This window comes from Leiobunum rupestre, chromosome 6 (assembly GCF_980474605.1).
Source record: "Leiobunum rupestre chromosome 6, qqLeiRupe1.1.hap1, whole genome shotgun sequence".
NCBI classification, from domain to species: domain Eukaryota; kingdom Metazoa; phylum Arthropoda; class Arachnida; order Opiliones; family Sclerosomatidae; genus Leiobunum; species Leiobunum rupestre.
Window position 1 is genome coordinate 68,380,608 of NC_143389.1, and position 24,320 is coordinate 68,404,927.

Consider the following 24,320-nt stretch of genomic DNA (forward strand, 5'->3'; position numbering starts at 1 on the left):
CTTAGTTGACGGATATAAATGTGGATGGCGTTATATTTATTAAGCTCGAAGCCTATTAGTCAAATTTACCAATAACGATGAGGAAAAACTAATAGCGTCTACTTTAGCTGCTCCCTATCTAGATTTCAATGGCGAACCAAAGGGGGCGTAGCGATAGTTTTCGGTTGCGAATTGGTAGTTTGGAAGACGTACGTTTCAGAAAGCACAAACACACCCAGTCTGCATAATGGAATAGTCCGGCATTGTCTGCTTACAAGACGTCTAGCTCGGTCACGCCACTAGTGGCCAAAATTTCTTCTTAGGTCCATTTTCCGTGCGCAAAGAAGGTTGTCAGGGACACTGGGCTGCCAATATTGTTCTAATTCAATAAAAGTACACTAGAATAATGAAGTAATCAAGTGACTTCAAGAATACATTCAGGTACCTAAGAATAGAGTAACGTTTTATCCTCAACATTGATTCCAATATCTTTGAGATTACTTGACATTACGTCGAGTTGCTGAATCTGTCTTATATGGGGCTTTTGGTGCCACCTACAAAAAACAAATACACTGTGTGAAAGAATGGCATGAGTAGACGAGCTTTTGCTACAAAGTATGCGAGTCTGGCGTTCCCCAGTAAAGCCACCAGTTATTGCACACTCCGACCCCTTAAAGTATAAACAGATTATATTAGGCTTAGACGTCCAACTTTGGGATTGAGCAGACGCTACGTAAGGAGTGACACCGAAGCAGAAAAGAAACTTTGCCGCTGTAGCGCTACCTAGAACCTTTTCGATTTGAAATTAATGTAATGGCTGCTCTTTTGTCGACTCGTTCGGCTATGATTAAATAGATGGCGCCGTGAAACTCAATTTAAAATTATCCTAAGACTTTCATCTTCTTCAATACACGTGTGCCGTGCGGCAAAGAAACATTTTCAGTGCGTGGCTATTTAGAGATTATCCCACAATAACATCTATTCAAAGTTGTTTATATTAAGAATTTAACGGAAAAATTGTGATATCTCAATTTTTTTTTGTAAATAATTGCTCCCCCAATTTCTAAACTTAAAAGGACATGGAAAATGAACAGATCATAAAAAATATATATTTAATTGTTTGAAAAATATCTTATCCTGATAACGCGAATAAACAAACAATAAAAACAATCACGTAGTTAGCCTAATAATTATAAAATAATTGGCAAAACTTTTTTGTCTAGTACTAAGTTAAAAAATATGAGTCTAAAAATGAGTCATCGTCTAGCACGGTCCGCTTCTTTTACCCTGGCGTCAGTCACTGAAGAGAGGAAAATAGACTGCCCCCGCCCCCACAATCGCCTAGAAACTGACTATTCGCTTTTCGGGGCTACGCGAGCGAACTGTCAAAGCGAAAGCTCTAAGCCTGTACCGCCGACGAAGGCTTAGCGAACGTCATCGAATATCTCGTTTCGGCCTCGCATTCAGGTAATGTAACTACGCAGTTTTCAATTCGGTTTCCGACTTCGTTAAATAATAAACTAGAGCTTTAACTATACCTAGTCCGTATTTTCCAGGTATTTGAAGTGAAACAACGTCGCGCTTACCGGTCGATTTGCGGGGGTTTCCAAATGGCTGACTTTAAAGAAAATTCGCCGATACCCGAAGAGCATCAGCTGAGAATGCCTCTGAGGGATCCCAGTCTGGATGATTTCGAAAAATTGGAAAATTTCATTATTCAGGATAAAAACAGTGATATCGTCGAATCTCGAGATATTTTGGGAGACAACGAATTGATGGGCCTGACAAATAAGCCGAGCAACGATAACGCCTTCAGTCCCAAGTCGGCTAACGTGGCCGACGACGAAAATAACCTGGGTCAAGATTTGTTGGGAGATTTTAATAGTAATAAGGATCACGTAAAATCTGATTATTCGAGAGCTTACAACGATGCGCCACCACCTTACGAACAGTCGTCGGCCGATCTCTTGGGCGACGCTTTCGATAGCGTAAGTCAAACGTCACATTTACCAAGGTACACTCATCAAGCGTACGAAACTACATCCGCGAGGCCTAGCGAGAAGTTGCTTCAGTTCGAGGAGCCGTCGGCGAAAAGTAGCTTTTTAGAGAAATCCCCGGGCTTGATTTCGGAGGCGACCGAAAAACTAGTTCACCCACCGAGCGATTCCGGCTACGTTCCAAGCCCCGCCGAAGAAACCGCGTCGGGAGACGTCGAAATCATCAAGGATAGCCCGCGATTCGAAGAGAAGCCTAGTGCGCTAAAAATATCCCCATTTGTAGATTCGGTCGACACCCTATCCGAGAAGCAGCAGCAGCCGCACGACTCCGCCGCTGAGGAAGATTTCGTCGAAACGAAAAAAGAGACTCCTGCCGAACCAATTACTTATAACGCTAAGAAATCCACGATGAGTACGGAAGTTTCGTCGTCCAAGCCTTCGGCAGGGTCTGCTGGTGGATGCCCATTCTCACCAAGTAAGAAAATTTACGTTTTTTTACGACGCAAATACGCGAATATCGAGAGAATAGCCAATTTTTATTAAGCCTTGGCCTTCGCTCTGCCTCGGGTGTGAAGGTTAGTGGGGTTGGGCCTAGGCTTAAGTTGCCTCTCTCTATATTACGTTTTATTTTTAATATACAGGTAGAATATATTAAAAACACGGTTGATTTGCCTTGTGTAGGCAATTTCCTAAATGCACTTCATCGTATTCTTTTGTAATATTTTTAAAATAAGAAATTGCGTAAAACACAAGTCATCCTCAGGGACAAAATATTTCTACAGAGTTGGGTTATTTCTGACTTCAATCCTTTATACAAAAGTTTAAGTTAATTACGAATTAACTTTCTTGCTTTAATGCAATTATTATTACTTAATTTTTATGACGTACGAAGTTTTATAGTTATTTTTGTTACGTTTTTGTTCGTTCACTTCAGAATTTCTTGTTGTTTAAGGAAATTATCAAATTCGTTTTTTAATTTGCAATCAAAACTTTGCTTTTCAAAGTATTAACGTGATATTTCTTGAACGGACGGGTGAGTCGTTGGCTCTCGGATTTCACGTTAATTTATCCCATTTTCAATCATTTTTAATGTTAATTATTACTGTATTCTGACATATATCTCAATTGTGCAAACCTATACGTTTACGTCCACACGCGTGTTGCTTAAACTCGATTAGGCCTAAACCACGCATGCACTCTCGAGTTTGAACGGACCCTTAGACCCAGTTACTATATTTTTCATTATTATACAGCCAAAGTTCTGGCGTTTGGTTAAATGTTATGGAGATTCTGGAGAAGAAAATATATTTAAATTTTCTTTTGTTAAGGTAGACTGTTTGAGAATTTAAGTTGGGTACCTTGACTTAAATTAATAAAATTATCGGTTGTTTAATTTTAATGTTAGTTTAACTTTACCAATTTCAAAAATTCCATGACGTTTTTCGTTAAGCTAACTTGGCAGTGCTATCAAAGCAGTTACACCAACAGATTTTGAAACTCATAAATAATCCTATATCAGAATTTCTTATTTAAACCAAATTTAGGCTTATCAAAATCTCTTCCTTGGCTATCCTATAAATAGAACGTTTTATCAGTTTGAGTGTTGATAAATTTCTCAAATATATTTGTCAAAGATCTTGCGAATGTCCTTAATCAGTATTTGTTTTCACTTTTATAATGTATTTGAAATTTTCCTTTAGAATTACTTGTATATGCATTTGTTTTTAGTTGTGTGTTATTGTTTTAAAAGTCCACAGAATCGTTCGAAAATGTTTATAGACTTATTTAAGTCGTAGCTCCTCCCCTTTCGTCACGTGACGAAGGCACGCCTTCTACCCATCTTAAAATTCAAACTATTCTGTGGCCCTTTAATATACGTTACCCTTTAAATATTAGAAATCACGTGATTGTGTTCTTCGACGTCATAAGCGGTAATTCTTGTAAATCTAGAAGTAGAGTCGCTATCAACGTTTTTCTGGCGCGTGCTTCAAGAATATTATGCGAAGAATTTATCTCGTGACGTTGCGAAAAACGGATTCTACTTCTATATTTATTTCGTATTTAAGAGAAACTAAATGCATTGGTTTGGACAGTGGTGGCGCTTGCGTCGACAGTTTATTAAGTCATACACAAATACGGGGTTCGTACACGATCTGGAAAAGTAAGGAAATTTGAAAATGATTCGAAAGGGTCAGGGAAAAGTCAGGGAATTTGAAAATGAATCAAAAAGGTCCGGAAAAAGTCTGGGGAATTTGAAAATGATTCTAAAAGGTCAGGGAAAAGTTAAGGAACTTGAAAATGATTCAAAATGGTCAGGGAAAAGTCAGGGAATTTGAAAAAGATTTTAAAATTAAGGTCAGGGAAAAACCAGGGAATTTGAAAATCAGTCAAATATATTTTTGAAAGATGTATTAAAAATACATAATATTTTTAAAGATTTTACCTTAAATTAGTTCCCTAAGTTTAGTAACCGTAAGGTAATAGTTTAAAAGCTTGTTGGTATTCATGGTTTATTATCGACTCTTAAACAGCGCCACCATGTGCCCAGCTCGCCGTCGATCTCGAAAAAATATCGATAATCAATAGACTGAAACGTGTAAAAGACGTAGCGATGACTTGTTTCCCCTACACGTATCCCGTACCCGTTTGCGACTTGTGCTGAACCTCTCTCTTCTAAATTGTGGACGTTTAACACACCACCGCTGTTCAATTTTTTCTAGAGTTTTTTTGTTTGAAATCTAGTAGTAACTAGACCGCTGCGTTTGTACAAAATTTGACAAGTGAATTTTGTCGCCCCATCTTTGGGTGATATCGGCATACTGGCTATTTCGAAATTTGATCTCCTAAACAAAGCTGTTGTACTTTGTACGTAGTGATTTCGAAACCTCCCAACAACATTTTAACACAAAGTAAATATTCCACTGTCATTCAGGAAATGTTTGTAATTATCTCCACTACCGTTTCAGTGTCATCCATCCGTAATCCAATTAATTAATTTTATTTAATTTTGCGTAAATAATAATTCTAACTGCAATTTATATATTGCTAATTTCTCTGAGAATGTCTAACCTGAATCTTTAAACTAAATCTCAAACACGTCACATACGGGGTGCGTCAAGTTGGTTATTATAAAAGTTCATTCTCGCAAGAATGGTTTGCCAGTATGCTCTGATCTTTCTTGCAAGAATGGTTTCAACTGTTACCAACTTGATGCACCTTTTGATGCACGAATGATAACACCGTAACCGCACTCTCACGTAGTTGTTATTGGGCATGTATTATTAATAGTCGAGGGGATAGCCACTTGTTTGGAGAAAACAATTGCTTGATTTCTTAAAATCAAAAAGTCCATAAAATTTCCAAAAATATTCTAAATCTTAAGAAATCAGTTAAATTATAAGATAGTCGGAAATAATCTTAGAAAAACAGAAATAATCTTAAACGGATATAATCGAAAAATAATTTTATCAAAACTGATATAATCGAAGAATAATTTTAGAAAAACGAAAATAATCTTAGAAAAACTGAATTATTTGAAAATTAAAATTCCATGATCATCGGGGAATTTTAAATGGAAATCTTATAAAACGATATTATTTTCGTAAACATAAATTACTGGAAATCAAAGAATTTTTTTTAAATCGAATGAAATTGGAAATCTGGTGCGCAATTTCTACTGTCGTGGCTGGCCCCTCGATAATAGTGTGTTAATCAGCCGCGTTTAGCCAATTACTAAGGTTATTTGCGGTGAAATGTATAATATCGGAAGTAAATGAACCGAAGTTATCGAAATAGCGCTCGGAATCGGAGGGCGTTTTCCTTATGAAAATAATGAGAAAATCGACTCAAATAAAAGCTAATTTCCATCCCCGTCTTTTGACGTGATAAATTGCACTTGGGAATTGTGAGTATTGATATTTCTATGTATAAAAAAATGGTTTCTTAAAAACAAAAACGCCTAGAAGCGCGCAAAATTTCAAATTCGAGGTAAAAATGTAACTTCATAAGGAAAACTCCCCCAACATGGGGGATATAGCAGTCTGATAACTTCGGTCCATTTACTTTTGATAATATTTGATCACTTTTCGCTGTGATTCATCTCGGAGCCTTTTCTTCGCTTTTGACTACTTTTCTGTCTAACTGTGGCCTTTTCAACTCTTCTCTTGCAGGTGCTCTGTTTGACCCAAACAGATTACACCCTGTGGGTAAGCATCCGCCTTTTTTATTCTCGCGCTTGGTTTCCTACAAAACAGAACGACTCTAGCATGGTGAACGATTGTGGTTTTTGAATGATACTTCGACACTCGTCTGGGTTCATGTCGACCCGGGGAACCTGGAAATGTCCAGGAAAATATCACGCGCTAGTCTCTACCGCCTAGTTTCAATTTAGGTTAACTTACACCTATTAAAATAAGGGGAAATATCAGAGGGAAAATCAGAACTATCAGATAAATTCATTTTCTTCAGTATAAAGCAGGGTTCGTACACGACCTGGAATACCTGGAAAACCTGGAAAAGTCAGGGAATTTGAAAATGTTTCCAAAAGGTCATGGAAAAGTCAGGGAATTTGAAAATTATTCCCAATGGTCAGGGAATAGTCAGGGAAATTTATAATGGTCCGAAATAGTAAGGGAATTTTAAAATGACCCCAAAAACAAAAATCCGGCAAATAAATTTCTGAAAAATGTATTAAAAATACACAATTAACATTTTCCAAGATTTTACCTCAAAACATAAATTTATTCAACAAAAACGGTCAGGGAAATTTGGCAATTTTGTCAGGGAAAACCTGGAAATGTCAGGGAATTTAATTCCGGAAATTTTGTACGAACCCTGTAAAGTTAAAAATATCAGGTAAATTCATTTTCAGTAAAAAGTTAAAAATATCAGGTAAATTCATTTTCTTCAGTAAAAAGTTAAAAATATCAGGTAAATTCATTTTCTTCAGTAAAAAATCAGGGAAATATCTGTTAATCCATTTTCTTCAGTAAAAAATCGGGGAAATATAAGTTCATCCATTTTCTTCAGTAAAAAATCAGGGAAATATCTTTTAAATTAGTTTTCTTCAGTAAAAATTCGGAAATATAAGTTCATCCATTTTCTTCAGTAAAAAATCAGGGAAATATCTTTTAAATTAAGTTTTCTTCGGTAAATAATCAGGGAAATATTATGAGTTATCCTGGACCTTGATTGAGGTTAACTTGCACCTGTTAAAATATGGGAAATTTAACTGGGAAAATATGGGAAATATCAGTGGGAATTCGGTTTGCCAATAGGGGTATGAATTGTGCTCGTGCTTCTCCGGGGTTTGGTTTCCCTCGTTGAAAAGGGGATCTGCTTATTTTGGTAAATTGCCTCTCAACGCCGCGCGAGACACCCGCCAATTATTCGAATCGCGACGGGGGGGCGCTACTTCGATGGCCGCTTAAAGGTCATTTCCGCTGATTTATTTTCTGCTGGCAACTGAAAAGTGTTTATGATCCAGGAACCCGAAGCGTTATTGACAAGCGAGCTAGAAAATTACACACTTAAACGTTTCGTCATTATCAACGCTATCAATTTTAACAATATCAATAGAATCAGGGATTCAAGCACTCCAATGTTATAGATAATTATGAAATAGTCTTATTAAATACTTATAATTAATTATAATTAATTATAATTCACCATATATTTAATTTATTTTTTAAGTTATTGGTTATTATTCTAATTATAATCGATTTACAATGCGTAAATAAGAGTACGAAAGGTTACAAAATTAATCTTAATTTAATATTTTTGCCACCAGGAGCTAGATATAATTGACGCTAGTTACTTAAAAACAAGTCTTATTTTTGGTTTAGTTTATACTTCCTTTAAGGATATTTGTCTCTTAAACAGGGTTGCCACACGTCAGGGAAAACAGGGAAAAGTCAGGGAATTTAAGAATGGACCTAAAAAGTCCGGGAAATGTCGGAATTTTTAGAATTTGTAAAAAGTCAGGGAATTAAACTTCATCTTGGCACTTTTTTAAGGTTATTTTTTAGACCAGATATATGGCAAATTCTATGATTATCATTTATTTCCCTGAATGTTTGGCTAATTTTTTCAACATTGCAATAACCTTTTTACTGAAATATAAGTTCATTAAAATTTCTGATAAAAAGTCAAATATGAAATAACAATTTGGCCTTAAAAAGTCGGAAAATCTCGTAAAATGGCCAGGGAAAACAGGGAATTTGAATCTCAAAGTTTGTGGCAACCATGTTAAAGGGAATATAACACTTGATAATTTAAAAATTCTAGTATAAAAATTACTTATGAAACCTTTACCTGCACAGACGATATAGTGCTAACAAGCTACCTGTTATTTTTTAACGTCTGGTTTAAATGTTTTGATTCAATTTGAAATTGTTTCAGGGGTTAGTTTGCGAGTGAAACTGTTTTTCACCCTATAAAATGCCTGTACATTAAGAATTTTATTGGTATTAAATTTATAATTTTCGTATTTTAATACCGAAACATTGATAATGTTTACTGTAATTCAGGTATTTTAATCCTATAATTACATAAAATACCGGAACATTGATAATGTTACTGGTATTAAGTCTACTGTAATTTAGGTGTTTTAATCCTGTAATTGCATAAAATACTGGAACATTGATAATGTTACTGGTATTAAGTCTACTGTAATTTAGGTGTTGTAATCCTGTAATTGCATAATACCTGTACATTGGTATAGTTAGTAGTATTAAATCTCCCATCATTTAGGTATTTTAATCCAATAATTGCATACTACCTGTGCGTTGGTAATGTTAGTGGTATTAAGTATCCCTTAATTTGGGTATTTTAATTCTATAATTGCATAATATCTGTACATTGGTCATGTTAGTAGTATTAAATCTCTTCATTTTAGTATTTTAAACCTTTATTTGCATAATACCTGTACATGGGTAATTTTATTGGTAATATATCTCCCTTAATTTTGGTATTTTAATCCTATAATTGATAAAAATACCTCTACGTTGGTAATTTTATTGGTATTAAATCTCCCTTAATTTTGGTATTAAATCTACTGTAATTTTAATATTTTTAATCCAATATTTGCTAAATATTATTTTAATGATTGAATAGTAAATTAGTAAGAAATGTCGACAGGGTTTTATTGTACCATCGCAAATTCCCTTGGTATCTTATTAATGGGTTGCAGCGAAATCGATTGCTTGAATGGCTTACATCTACAACTCCGTATTCTGCCATCAATGCGCTTTTTTAAACGCTTCGTGCGAAGTCTTCTCTGCAGGATCGCTTACGAAATTTGCATGACCTTGGAAGGCCGAATTCCAAGTTTATTTCTAGCTGTTTTCTTCTAGACTTGTCTACAGGAGACAATGTAACGTTTAATCGCGAGAAGCGATCACGGAATCACTTAAAACATTTTCTCGCTGGACCCACCTTTATTTCGTAAACCTTCGCGATTCTCAGGTACACGCGAGGAATTTTGTAAAGGCTTTTTTATACCGGGTTGCCACAGTACCTAGAAAACCTGGAATTTCTCGAAAAGTCAGGGAATTTGAAAATGGGTCTAAAAATTAAGGGAAAAGTCGGAATTTGAAAATGGGTCTAAAAATTAAGGGAAAAGTCGGAATTTGAAAATGGGTCTAAATATTAAGGGAAAAGTTGGGGAATTTGAAAATGGGTCTAAATATTAAGGGAAAAGTCGGGGAATTTGAAAATGGGTCTAAAAATTAAGGGAAAAGTCGGGGAATTTGAAAATGGGTCTAAAAATTAAGGGAAAAGTCGGGGAATTTGAAAATGGGTCTAAAAATTAAGGGAAAAGTCGGAATTTGAAAATGGGTCTAAAAATTAAGGGAAAAGTTGGGGAATTTGAAAATGGGTCTAAAAATTAAGGGAAAAGTCGGGGAATTTGAAAATGGGTCTAAAAATTAAGGGAAAAGTCGGAATTTGAAAATGGGTCTAAAAATTAAGGGAAAAGTTGGGGAATTTGAAAATGGGTCTAAAAATTAAGGGAAAAGTTGGGGAATTTGAAAATGGGTCTAAATATTAAGGGAAAAGTCGGGGAATTTGAAAATGGGTCTAAAAATTAAGGGAAAAGCTGGGAATTTGAAAATGGGTCTAAATATTAAGGGAAAAGTCGGGGAATTTGAAAATGGGTCTAAAAATTAAGGGAAAAGCTGGGAATTTGAAAATGGGTCTAAATATTAAGGGAAAAGTCAGAATTTGAAAATTGGTCTAAAAAATTAAGGGAAAAATCGGGGAATTTGAAAATTGGTCTAAAAATTAAGGGAAAAGTCGGAATTTGAAAATTGGTCTAAAACATTAAGGGAAAAATCGGGGAATTTGAAAATTGGTCTAAAAATTAAGGGAAAAGTCGTGGAATTTGAAAATTGGTCTAAAAATTAAGGGAAAAGTCGGAATTTGAAAATTGGTCTAAAACATTAAGGGAAAAATCGGGGAATTTGAAAATGGGTCTAAAAATTAAGGGAAAAATCGGGGAATTTGAAAATTGGTCTAAAAATTAAGGGAAAAGTCGGGGAATTTGAAAAATGGTCTAATATCGGGAAAAGTCAGGAATTTGAAAATGGGTCTAAATATTAAGGGAAAAGTCAGAATTTGAAAATTGGTCTAAAAATTAAGGGAAAAATCGGGGAATTTGAAAATTGGTCTAAAAATTAAGGGAAAAGTCGGGGAATTTGAAAAATGGTCTAATATCGGGAAAAGTCAGGAATTTTAAAAAGGGTCTAAAAATTAAGGGAAAAGTCGGAATTTGAAAATGGGTCAAAAAATTAAGGGAAAAGTCGAGTAATTGAAAAAGGGTCTAAAAATTAGGGAAAGTCAATAATTTGAAAATGGGTCTAAAACTAGGGGTAAAGTCGGGGAATTTTAAATATTAGTATAAAACTCGGGGAATTTAATTTTAATAGTTTAAAAAAATTAAATTTTGGCATACAATGTCAGGGAAAATCTCCAGAATGGCTAGGGAAAACCTGGAAAATTCAGGGAATACGAACTTGATAAAAAAATGTAAGCTTCTTAAAGCTTCTTAAACCTGCAAAGCAATCTTTATGGAAGACCCCTTCAATTTTTAAAATTTCCCTGTACAGTGGCGCCAAACATTTTTAAAGCGAAAGGCAAGAGTGGCCAGAGCTGCAAGCGTTGGTGTTCCACACCAAATATCTGAGGTTATATTCCCTTTAAAGGTGGAACAACGAATTTCGCATTTTTGCCAATAGGTTTAACCGAAGCGAGGGATAATTAAAACAAGTCGTTAGGAGACGAGTTTTTTATTTAGTTCATAGTACCTTTATTAAGAAGACTAGATTTGCTCCTAATTTGATTTTCTAAAATTATGAAAATGCTTGTAAATTATTTAAAGGGCCAAAGCATCAGTTGAATTAAAGGCAGTAAACGTCGCCAGATGGCTTTAGCCTATTGTTGCGCCTTGGGTATTAGCCGAGCTGAACGTCATTTACATTTAAAATTATACATTTAGTTCGACCGACTAATGAAATTGCTGGAATGACAAAACCAAACAATGAAAACCATTGATTTTGGGGATACCCGGTTTAAAATCTAGATTTTCCTTTTTTTCCCGGATAAATCTAGTTATATCTAGATTTTTTGGACGGCAAAAATATAGATTTTAAAACAATGGGCATTTTGTCGAATCACGCCTCAATACAATGCTGTAGTCGGATTCAGTCATCGAATTGACGTTGGAAGATTAATGGCTAGTTTTTAAATCCTTATTTATAACATTTGGTGACTAGTTGCAGTGATGCCAGGTCGAGGGAAATTTCCCAGATCTAGGGGAATTTCCTTAAAAATCCCAAAAGGGAAATAGAGCAAAAATTTGCGAAATCTAGGGAAGCTACTTATCTAAATAATCACAATATTTAAAATAATTGATTTAATTTTGAAGAAAATATTATTAGAGTAATCTTAGATAAAAAGCGTAAAGATTTAGATTGATCAGGTTTCCCTGCAATTATTAATTATTATTTCTCATTGTGGTAAGTTTGGCCTAACGCCTGAATACGATGTTGATTAAACCAGTTACAAATTAAAACTGGCACTATGTATTCAATATCACTTTCTGAAGGCCAATAAAGAAAAAAATTTACAAAGTTCTTAGGCTTTTGGAAAAACTAAAGAAAATTTGGGTCAAAAAGGGAAATTTAAAGACCCTGTGAGGGAAATTTCATTTTGCCGACTTGGAATCACTGACTAGCTGGTGTAGACGTGTCCCTTTTATTTACAGCGAGACGTGGAATTTGGTCGGTCGATAAAGGGCTTGGTCTTACTTTAATCTCTCCTGTAGGCGCGCCTAGACTAAACGGCTTACTGTTTACGATATGAATGACTGGTCGCCATCCACCGACGATTATCGCGAGATTCAGCGACGGCGAAAACGGCGCCCGTATCGACTTTTTTACCAGACATTCGTTAGGCCTATCGTCTCGCAACTCAACACGTGTTAGGTTTAGCTAATGCCCGCTCAAAGCGAGAGACGCGCGACGTGTTTGCCTCGAACTAACCTCTATTGATTGCAGGCGCTCCCTTGTGGTTTCTTCGTAGTACGCGGAAATGGACGGATGGGTTTTATTGGAAGTGTCTCAGGTGCCTTAGCAACTTCCGCTAAATGATAAATTACTCTTGAAACCGGAAATAATTAAAAGCAACCTGCGCCTGCCGTTGGAGACCATATGGTTTTTGGGTTTTTCGGGTTGAATTAACTTAAAATCACACTTACGAAATACTCCAGTCGGAATTCGTTAAAATCTCATTTACAAAAAAATTAATTAATAAATTGTATTTAAATTCTTAAAAATTTAAAAAATATATTTGCAAACGAATTAAGAGACCTAAAATTTAATTATGAGCTAAATTATTAATTAAATTTAAACCTTGAAATCAGACTGATTTTGCAACATCTGATTTGAAATTAAAAATTAGTTTTAAAATAAAGTCTGATTTTTTAAACTAATTTTATATTCAAAATTAATTTTGAAAAATTTTAAATCTGTCTCATTTTAGAAAATTGTTTTAATTGAAATTGAAGATTCTAGGAATTTGTCTGAACCCTTCCGACTATACTTCATTACACAATTGATTTTAAATTAATAGCGTGTAAACAAGTAAGCTTTGACTGCGCAATTAGTAGATCTTCAAGAATTAACTAATGGTGTCATAATACAATTGCACCTGCCATTTTCCAAAATGGCATCCGACATGGGTACGACATATCAAATCAGAAAATATTTGCCATGTTGAAAATCTAATTACAGGAAATATGAAGTTATAACGTTTAGAAAAATAGCATTAACTAACACAAAATTATTATTTAGCCAGTTTGAATCTGCGAGGTAGGGAAGAGGAGGATCTACCTGAAATTCGGGCAGACTTTTTCAAATTGTTCTGTGTCCCTTTAAATAATTTCCAAAGCCTTTTTGGAAGTTAAGATAGTCAAATTCGGATAAATTATCTCGCCTTGAAAAAATTAAATTAGTCAATTTTAACCCATTTAATATAATGGTTTGAAACCGGAACTTTAGCCAAATTTGAATAATAACACAGGGTTGCCACACGTAAGGGGAAATCAGGGAAAAATTGAAAAGTCGGGGAATTTAAAAGTTCCTAAAAAGTCCGGGAAAGGACGAGGAATTTTAAGAATTTGTAAAAGGTCAGGGAATTTAAATTTTATCTTAACACTTTTTGAAGGTTTTTTTACTCTAGACCTATGAAAAGTTTTAGGATTATCATTTATTTCCTTGAAAGTTTGGCTAATTTTTTCAACATTGCAATAACCTTTTTATTGAAATAGAAGTCCATTTAAATTTATTAACTTCTGATTAAAGGGAAATATAACATTTTGGCCTTAAAACGTCAGGGAAAATAGGGAATAGTCAGGGAATTTGAATTCTAAAATTGGGTGGCAACCTTGTAATAAGTGATTTTTGTCAGGCCATATCGGGGTCAACCTAATTCTCGACCCAAATTCTTCTAAGAATTGCGGTATTTCTATTGAGTATTATTCATACCTGGCAACTCGGCTTTAATAATTCCTATGAACTATTTTTACGTTTTCGGGAAACTAGACTAGTAAAGTCTTCGGTATAGGAAGTAACCTCTAAAGTCTATTCTTAAAATATAAATATTTGGAGCCCTTGCCAGATCTGTGAGCATTTCGTGAAAGCTTGCCAAATGGAACTCTCTTTTAAGTCTGTTGATTTTCGTCACGTACTTCGGATATTTAAATATTTGACCCTTTCAAATTTAATGGATTTCAAATGTAGACTTTGATAGACCGTTTTAGGGTTATAATGGTACTGCAAATTCTGTAAAAAAATTAGGTTGACCTACTGACCAAAATTCATATATCCCTAATAATAATAATAATCTAATAATTGAAATAATAATCTAATAATTGAAATAATAATCTAATAATTGAAATAATAATCTAATAATTGAAATAATAATCTAATAATTGAAATAATAATCTAATAATTGAAATAATAATCTAATAATTGAAATAATAATCTAATAATTGAAATAATAATCTAATAATTGAAATAATAATCTAATAATTGAAATAATAATCTAATAATTGAAATAATAATCTAATAATTGAAATAATAATCTAATAATTGAAATAATAATCTAATAATTGAAATAATAATCTAATAATTGAAATAATAATCTAATAATTGAAATAATAATCTAATAATTGAAATAATAATCTAATAATTGAAATAATAATCTAATAATTGAAATAATAATCTAATAATTGAAATAATCTAATAATTGAAATAATAATCTAATAATTGAAATAATAATCTAATAATTGAAATAATAATCTAATAATTGAAATAATAATCTAATAATTGAAATAATAATCTAATAATTGAAATAATAATCTAATAATTGAAATAATAATCTAATAATTGAAATATATTAAAAAGATAAAAAACATTTTGATTGGGAAATAATTATTAATATCGATTGGGAAATAATTATTAATATCGATTGGGAAATAATTATTAATATCGATTGGGAAATAATTATTATTATCGATTGGGAAATAATTATTAATATCGATTGGGAAATAATTATTAATATCGATTGGGAAATAATTATTAATATCGATTGGGAAATAATTATTAATATCGATTGGGAAATAATTATTAATATCGATTGGGAAATAATTATTAATATCGATTGGGAAATAATTATTAATATCGATTGGGAAATAATTATTAATCTCGATTGGGAAATAATTATTAATCTCGATTGGGAAATAATTATTAATCTCGATTGGGAAATAATTATTAATCTCGATTGGGAAATAATTATTAATCTCGATTGGGAAATAATTATTAATCTCGATTGGGAAATAATTATTAATCTCGATTGGGAAATAATAATAATTATTATTAATCTCGATTGGGAAATAATTAATCTCGATTGGGAAATAATAATAATAATTCTTAATCTTGATTGGGAAATAATAATAATAATTCTTAATCTTGATTGGGAAATAATAATAATAATTATTAATCTCAGTTGGGAAATAATAATAATAATTATTAATCTCAGTTGGGAAATAATAATAATAATTATTAATCTCAGTTGGGAAATAATAATAATAATAATTATTAATCTCAGTTGGGAAATAATAATAATAATAATTATTAATCTCAGTTGGGGAAAAATAATTATTAATCTCGATTGGGGAAAAATAATTATTAATCTCGATTGGGAAAAAATAATTATTAATCTCGATTGGGAAAAAAATTATTATTAATCTCGATTGGGAAAAAAATTATTATTAATCTCGATTGGGAAAAAAATTATTATTAATCTCGATTGGGAAAAAAATTATTATTAATCTCGATTGGGAAAAAATTATTATTAATCTCGATTGGGAAAAAATTATTATTAATCTCGATTGGGAAAAAATTATTATTAATCTCGATTGGGAAAAAATTATTATTAATCTCGATTGGGAAAAAATTATTATTAATCTCGATTGGGGAAAAAATTATTATTAATCTCGATTGGGGAAAAAATTATTATTAATCTCGATTGGGAAAAAATTATTATTAATCTCGATTGGGAAAAAATTATTATTAATCTCGATTGGGAAAAAATTATTATTAATCTCGGTTGGGAAAAAATTATTAATCTCGGTTGGGAAAAAATTAATATTTGATTGATATAAATTGGAAAATTAATGATTAATTTTAATATACTTAATTTTCAATTTAAATAGAAGAAAAATGAGCATGGATCCGCGAAACATTCGATCTGGAGACCCTGGCACCATCTGTGAGCGACGTTATTAATTAAACATGACTAGAAATTTATACCGAAATATCAAGCTCTTAATATGTCAACAACCTCCTTTTTCAAGGTTGTCGAAAAATATGAACCAGTAAAGGGTTTTAAAGATATCCTTTTGTTCCAAGTTTGTCCGGGTTGGGGGGGGGGGGTCCCCCTAATTAACAGCTGCTTGTAATTAATCGGCATCGGCCCTGAACCGCGCCACTACGCGCGAAATAGGACAGGCTAAACAAACCAAAAAAAATAATTCGTAAAAATCTTGAAGACGTGGACGATATTTGTCGTTTCCTGGAAAACGCCGTTGGGCAGGTGGCAGTCTACGTAGCGTTTAATCACGCGTACAAACGGAAGTTTTGTAACCATTGCTTGAAAAATGAGGGCCGGGCTATCAATTTGAGTAGGTCACGTGACGAGTTCCTTTAGCTCGAAAGCGCGACTCGCCACCCGACGGATAATTTTATTGCTTTTTAACAATATGGACGGATTATCAGGTATGCCCGTATTTAAATATTTTATATTAGAATGATATTTAAATTATGGTGGCTTCGAAGTCTGGCTTTTTATCCGATAGTCTATCGCGCATTTTTTATTATAATTCTTTTCAATGGCATATTGTGGAAATATTCCATATTTAATAATAATAATTCAACGCATTTTGAAATTATTTATATATTTGCGATTTCTACAGTATTAATTTTGTGAGATTTAAATAAATTAATAATAGTTAGACGTAGACGTGAAATTTGTGGCAATATTGCAGTCATATTTCGCGTTTGAAGTTTTGCCTTAGTCACGTTAGTCGCACGTGGCGTTGTCGGTTATTGCGTTAGGATAACGACATAACGTTCGGATTATATTTCCCAATTTCGATGGGCTCTATTTTCGGAATTTTTTTCTATGGCGATGACTAACGCTGATTAAGACAAATGTTAAAGTTCTCGTCGGTATCGTAAAAATTTATTAGCGTATAGACTAATATGGAAATGCTTTTATTACATATGGCCTGACCTATTTAAGAAAAAGCTTCAAAGACTACAGATACGATTTCTGGTTTCGGCTCGTATTTCAGATACGGTTTAACTTTAAATCGCCACGTTAATAAACTTATTTTGTTGCATACTTTAAAAACTATTTCAAACTACGTTTAGAATTACAAAAAATGTAATTGACAATACGGTTATATGTAAGATCTAAATTTTCTATATCTGAATGTTATTAACAAGATAGAGGCTAAATAATGATATTTAAGTTCAAAATCTCGTAAGAGACTGATTTTACACTTCTGGTAATACGTGAAAAGAGCCCATTATGTTAACATGAAATTTCTACATAAATTAATTTTTACTACCAACGACTAGTCAATTATGTAACGGATTTAAGGCATGGGACCAAGGGTTTAAACAAGATGGCAACTCTTAGTTTATCGAATGGAATCGCTCTATAGTTGATAATTTCTGGTTTTCGTCAGTAAACACTGGATAAAAACGGTTCTCGCACCTGATAAATATTTAAAAGCACGTTTCTGATTTTGACAGTCTAGAATACCATCCATCATTTTATCAATTCACTGTTTCTGCATTAAAGTTCTTCACCAAAGACTGAGTTCTGGAAATAACGCCGCGATGGATCTTCCAAGTCTGTCAGGACACAATTTAACTAATTAATCACGTTGCTAAAACGCGATTTACTCTTCTCCGCGCCACCTAGCGGGTAAATAATGTTCTAATGGATATTGTAGATGGAATTAGAAATTTCGTGGTACAATCAAATTCGCGTTGTCACGACGTTTAGACGCTAGATGGCGTTTGCACCATAAATTGGTTGACGCAATCGAAAATTCAAACTTGGAAGTAATTAGGTGTCATTTCCCTTAAAATATTTACCATAGACCAATAAACTAAGACCAAACCCAAAAAGAGTTATATTTGAAAATTTGGGAAAACATTTGTTAATTAGGTGTGTCATTTACCTTAAAATATTTACCATAGACCAATAAACTAAGACCAAACTCAAAAAGAGTTATATTTGAAAATTTTTGGAAAAAAATTGTTAATTAGGCGTGTCATTTACCTTAAAATATTTACCATAGACCAACAGGTGTCGCTGTTAAAAATGTTTTACCCGGTAGAATAAAATAACGTATTGCAATCTCATCCAAATTAACTGACCAAACCGAAAAAGGGAGATGGCACAAAACTTGGAAAAAATAGTTTTATTCACCATGCTTTAGCCTGTGGACGATCAATTACGATGACGTAACGCGTTGTAAATGATTTAATGGCAATTTTGTTCGTTTTTGCAGTAACGAGTTTAGTGTACTGGAAAGACCCCAAGAAAAGTGGAATCGCCTTCGGTGTGTCGCTGCTCTTCCTGATCTCATTGAGATACTTCTCCTTCATCAGCGTGCTGTCCTATTTGGCTCTGGCAGTGGTCAGCGTCACTCTGTCATTTAGGATCTACAAATACGTTCTGCAAGCGGTCCAGAAGTCAGGCGAAGGCCATCCATTTAAGTAACGTCGCATTTTCTTACTCTAAATACCACTCGAAATGGTAGTCTAACGCTGATTTTCCAATTACAGGGAATTCTTAGAAATAGATATCTCCATTCCTCAAGAGAAAATTCACGAGACAGCCGATACTGTCGTTGGCCATGCAGTTACTACCATCGTTAAGCTCCGAAGCGCGTTTCTCGTTGAAGACTTGCTGGATTCAATAAAGGTAGTGTTGTCATCCGCCAATAGTATAGTTCTTCGTGGAAGATTTAAGGGCTGGTTTTCATTAGGGCAAAAACGTTACGACGCAAAAAATTATCGTTAGGCCTAAGCCTTAGTTTCCACTAGCGCGCGTCACAATTCTTTCTGTGTTCCAAAGTTGAAAGACGCGTCGTTACGCGTGCTAGTGGAAACCAGGCTTAATACAATTCTTACGCATCGACGCACGCCGTCGTGGCTTTTGGCCCTTAGGGAAACCTGGCCCTTAAAAGTCCACAAGGCACATACGTCAACTGGCGTACCTGTAGATCTGGGAAAGGCTGAAATTTTATTTTGTTAGGTCGGTTATGGTAGCTATACGCATTCCGCAGTGTGAGGGTACGAAAGGCGATTCAAAAAACGTCATCCTAGTATCTTTGTAAATGCCACGAACGGCGACTGCATGACCCCTCCCCCCAGAGCTCTCAAAGGTGTATATAATTTTTAAGAGACCTCCTACATTCCTGGTGTTATACAGATGTTGATAAATACAGATGATAATGTCCCATTGTCACCAATTATTATTTGATTAAACTTAAAGCAACAGTCAGCTCTATCATTGCCACCTGTATTATGATAAGTCTCTTGTTATTAGAGATGGCAATGAATCTATCCGATTCTTCGAAAACACTACTTTACTGGAGAGCTTAGTGCCATCTATTAATGTAGAAGGAAGCTTAAATTAAAAAAAGCGAAACAATTACGTCGTCATAGAACCATTTGAGATAATTATAATTTGACCAATTTTACTTTAACCTCAATTATATATCCCATATAAAATATAATATTAAAAATTACTATAAGTTATTGGCAAATTTACAAACAAGCCAATCAACGCTAGGGGTACTTATGTCCCGCCTTTTGGAGCAAAATGTAGCTTAAGCATCCTGTTTTGATTACGACGCTAGCGACATCTGTTGAAAAAAGAACTACTTCACGTCGAGCCGACACTTGCTTTAATATTATTACGGTTTTTTGATATAACTTGTTTTCTTTCAGTTTGGAATTATCTTGTGGTGCTTGACCTACTTGGGCGCGTGGTTCAATGGACTAACGTTGATTACACTTGGTTGGTATTTTATTACATCACTTGCATAAAGACTTGGTTAATAATTTTGGTCTTTGTTTTTCAGGTTTCATCGCTATTTTCAGTTTGCCCAAGGTTTACGAAACAAATAAAGCACAAATTGACCAGTACCTCAATTTAGTCAATTCTCAAGTGTCAGGCGTAATTGCAACGTAAGTCTTCTATTTTAGTATGTGGGTTAGATCGATATATTGAGCCCCAAATAATGTGAAACATAAAATCCACTTTATAGCGCAATCTTTCAAATTCCAATTCTTTACCTTGTTAGTCTTAATGTACAGGGTTATTTAACTTTAAATGGTTGATTTAAGGAAGCTTTGTGATTGCGTCTATAAGTCAAGACCTACTTTCCCAAAATTCCCACTCTTTTCGTTATTGCCCAAAAGCGCCTTATTGGTAACCTATTTACTAAACTTTGTGAATGGCATTTACTACTAAAGAAAATTAAATTACCTAAGGTTTTGAATTTTTTAAATTATTTTCTTAAATAATCTACCACGTCAATGCATTAATATTAGGGATGTGCGAGTAGTGGTTTTTGGTGAAGAGTCGGGTATCGAGTACTCGACAAGCTTTCGTTGAGTAGTCGAGTCGGGTACTCGAGTACTCGATTAAGCTAAAAATTTTCCTTATTCAAGTATTTAAGAAAAATCGTTCGGGTACTAGAGTAGTTTGAAAAATCGCCCGGGGTTGTCGATTAAAGAAAAACCAGTACCTAATTAAAAATTTTAATTAATTTTAATAACTTTAAAATCTAAATTAACTTAATTATATTATTCTTCTACTTAGCTTTAACATAGTTCCGTACAGTTTTTAATTGTTAAAAGAATACGTTAAGCCTAACACCCGAAAAACGCCGCCGTCACCCCGTCAGAGTCGTGAAAAACCGCCTAAGTGAAGCTCGATTCGAAACCAAAACTTTAGAGAAAGTTCTAGAAGTACAGGAAGTCCGCCTTACTTGTTACTACTACCAATTTAAAGCTAGCCGTCGTACCGTATGCCTAAGAGTACCAGGTAACTGTGGTATTTATTTATATTATAGCTGTGTACTGCGCAGCCGCGCGTTGAAGATAAAATAAAACTCTTCATCGGTGGAGAAAAGGGCTAGACGAAGAGAAAGAGACTCTTTTAGAGGGGGAGTGTGGCGTTTTTTAGACGATTACACGACGGGCTGAATATTATCGACGATTAAATAACTCGACGAGTTTAGCAAGCGGCTTATTCGAGTAGTCGAGTACTCGAATAAGGCAAATTTTTACTACTCGATAATTGACGAGTATTTAAATTTTCTTATTCGAGTTCGAGTACTCAACCTCAAAAAACGTCGGGTACTCGATGATGATCGAGTACTCGCACACCCCTAATTAATATTCTTTGACAAGCTTCTATAGTAGAGCTCGCTGTTATAAAATCATGGGTCTTTTAATATTAAAAGACGCCTTTAAAATATTCATACAGGTGGGGCGAGAAATTCTGACTTAACTAAGGCCAGGTTCACGCTTACCCCTAAAATCGCTTCGATTTAGTTAACTAGTTTTCAAAACCCATGCGAGAAATCGCTTCGTGTTGGTTCTGGAAGCAGCTCGTCCAAGTCTGTTCGCTTAGAAACTCTTTCAAAATGACAAGGCGGGGAAATAAAATTGCTCGTATTTTCAAAAATAATGGGACTACAATTATAAAATATGTCAAATATTACTTTATCTATAGTCTCAGAGCTTAGGAAATAAAGCGCCATGTGCCTTAATATCAGTAAATTATGTGAAGAAATAGCAGACGACTTTTCAATTTGTTTTTCGGTTGAAACTTTCAGCTGTTGTGCAGAGATAATTTTGAACGAACAGACAGCATATATTCAAAACTTGGTCGGTAGGGGCGATGCTTAGGACCAAAATTTAAACCACAGGACACCTATAGTAAACATGATTAACTAATTGTTAGTAATTCAAAATGACGTTAAGCCTTGGCTATAAGCGAACCAGGGCTGAAGCAATTTTGCACGTATGAACCTAGAATTATCGTCGGCGCTCGAATCTGGCATTCAAACTGACATAAACTATGTTTTAAGCTTCAGTGTGAATAACCCTGGTAGTTTTTTTTAAATGTCACCCAATAATAACTTTTACTTATTTCAGAGTTAAATCTAAGATTCCTTTTGGACAAAAAGAAAAAACTCAGTAAATGCAGTCCAAGGGTTATCACGAAGGAGATTTAAGAGCACAACACACTCCTAGGAGATCCGCACCCTTTTGCAGCTTCCAAAAAAATGATTCATACTATAATCTTAAGGCAAAAAGCTATTTATAAATGATAGTTCCCCTTTTCCCAACTAAAGTTGTGCTTAAGCCGTTTGTTACCACGTAGTTACATTTAAAACAAATTATCTCTTTGATCCATTTTAGTTAAATTTTTATTGCATTTTTACGCAAAATGTAAATTTTTTTTATGAAAATCATATTTTTCCGAATCTTCATAATTCTTAGTTAAAGCTTTGCGAGTATACAGTTAAATATAAAAATATGAAAATATACTGTTGAAAAAAATCTCAATTTTAATAATCAACCCAAGACCTTATAAATATTGTTTACCATAAATTAATACATTGTGGAGTGTTCAATTTGCACAAATTTTAAATACGAAATGGTCTTGTTGATTTATTATTAAGTATTTGTAGGAGTAGCGTAAACATAAGTAACCTTTTAGATCTTTGGCTTCTTGTGATATTAAGCGATGAAAAAGCTTTTAATGAAATTTTTCATCTGTAATAGCGTAATGTCACCATTGTATTTATACAGTTCTACAATATTCTAAGGAGATAATTCATTTTATTTGTTCTTTTTTTTTAATTCTTGTACTTTGAAGCCTCATAGTTTTCCAATATTGTCCAGTTTTTTTTGTTAGGTTAAAATTTGTATTAAGCCATTTTTACGGCTTCAAAATAAACTACCTTAATCAAAAAAATTTGTTATTCTAATTTACAAAGGGTTAAAGAAATGCATAAACAGATCCGACAGGCCCACTGCGCGTGCTCAACTTCACGCGCAGGGTCACTTTTTTGAAAACCTGGCTACGTTCAGTGAAGCTCAACGTTGACAACTTTTTTCCACTGAATGGTTTTGGTGGAACAATCCCCACTTCGCACATAGCAGTGGGATTAAGAGAGGATGCTATAGCAACTCCAGCCGACACCCTACCTACGTAGGTAAAGAGTCATACCCTTCAGAAAGAGTGTCTAAAGGGGAACGACGAGCACACAGCGGTCGACATAACCCGGCACAGCTGGCACCGGAGATCCAGTGTGCCCCAAAAGGCCGAGAAACAGGACCACCGTGCCCTTATACGGAGGCCCGTCGCCCCACAGCAGGCTACCCAATCCACCGAGGTGGCCAGTTTGCACGGACCCTCTCCGTTAGCCTGAGCCGAAGCGCAGTTTCCAGCCCAAACCTGACCGAAGTCAGAGATGGAGATAGAACCATTTGATCGGAGCTAACATATCCTAGTGCGCTACCGCCCTTATGGGTTACAAGAGCCGGACCCCGACTCCCCGGTAAAGCCATCAGTTATTGCTCACTCTAACCCATTTAGGGCCTGACGGGCAAAGAAAAATGTTGTTTTTATACCCCCCATTCCCCCCCCCCTAGTTAGTGACTGCTAAAATAAATTTAGATAGGAGGCTGACTACCAAAAAAAATATCCTTAAGTCCAATCCTGTAGGTGACCGACTAATGATAAATGTTTCGGTTCGTACATGATTTCAAGAAAGTGTTCCTCAAGACCCCAGCCACAGAAGATAAAGATTGTCGCTCTAGAAGTACTATATTCCCAACTCAATGGTGAAGCCCACTCTAGCAAGGGAAGGTGTAGCTGTATTTTTATTGAAAACGGAACAAATTGTGTCAACCAATAGGCCATAGACACCGAAACTATTGATGTATAGACCTACCTTTTTTGTGCGTAGACTTTACCCCTGCCGTTGCCTACGTTATTATAACGGTTGGTATAAGTCTATAATATTTATCCAAAAGTTGGTCACTTTGGGGAATATTTTACTGAGAGCTAGTAACGGAGTGACATCATCACTAGAAGAAAATCTCCCCCTAGCGAGGCGCTGTCGAAGGCTACGTGTGACGCGTTAGCATGCGGACGCAAAACGGCGACGAAGCCCGT

General features: G+C 34.4%; 1 protein-coding gene across 2 annotated transcripts; it reads left to right on the top strand.

The window, feature by feature from the left end:
* Positions 1-1,276: 1,276 nt before the first annotated feature.
* On the top strand, positions 1,277-22,997 carry LOC149943274 (uncharacterized). 2 transcript variants are annotated; one of them, XM_090177457.1, is made up of 8 exons: positions 1,277-1,446; positions 1,536-2,451; positions 6,146-6,181; positions 18,622-18,829; positions 18,899-19,037; positions 20,069-20,138; positions 20,203-20,308; positions 22,289-22,997. In XM_090177457.1, exons 2-8 carry the CDS (start codon positions 1,590-1,592, stop codon positions 22,332-22,334), a joined length of 1,467 nt encoding a protein of 488 aa, XP_090033583.1. In that variant the 5' UTR covers positions 1,277-1,446; positions 1,536-1,589; the 3' UTR covers positions 22,335-22,997. The 2 variants fall into 2 exon arrangements, with proteins under 2 accessions (XP_090033583.1, XP_090033584.1); XM_090177458.1 differs by lacking the exon at positions 6,146-6,181 and having other exon boundaries at positions 1,282-1,446.
* The last annotated feature ends 1,323 nt before the right edge of the window (positions 22,998-24,320 follow it).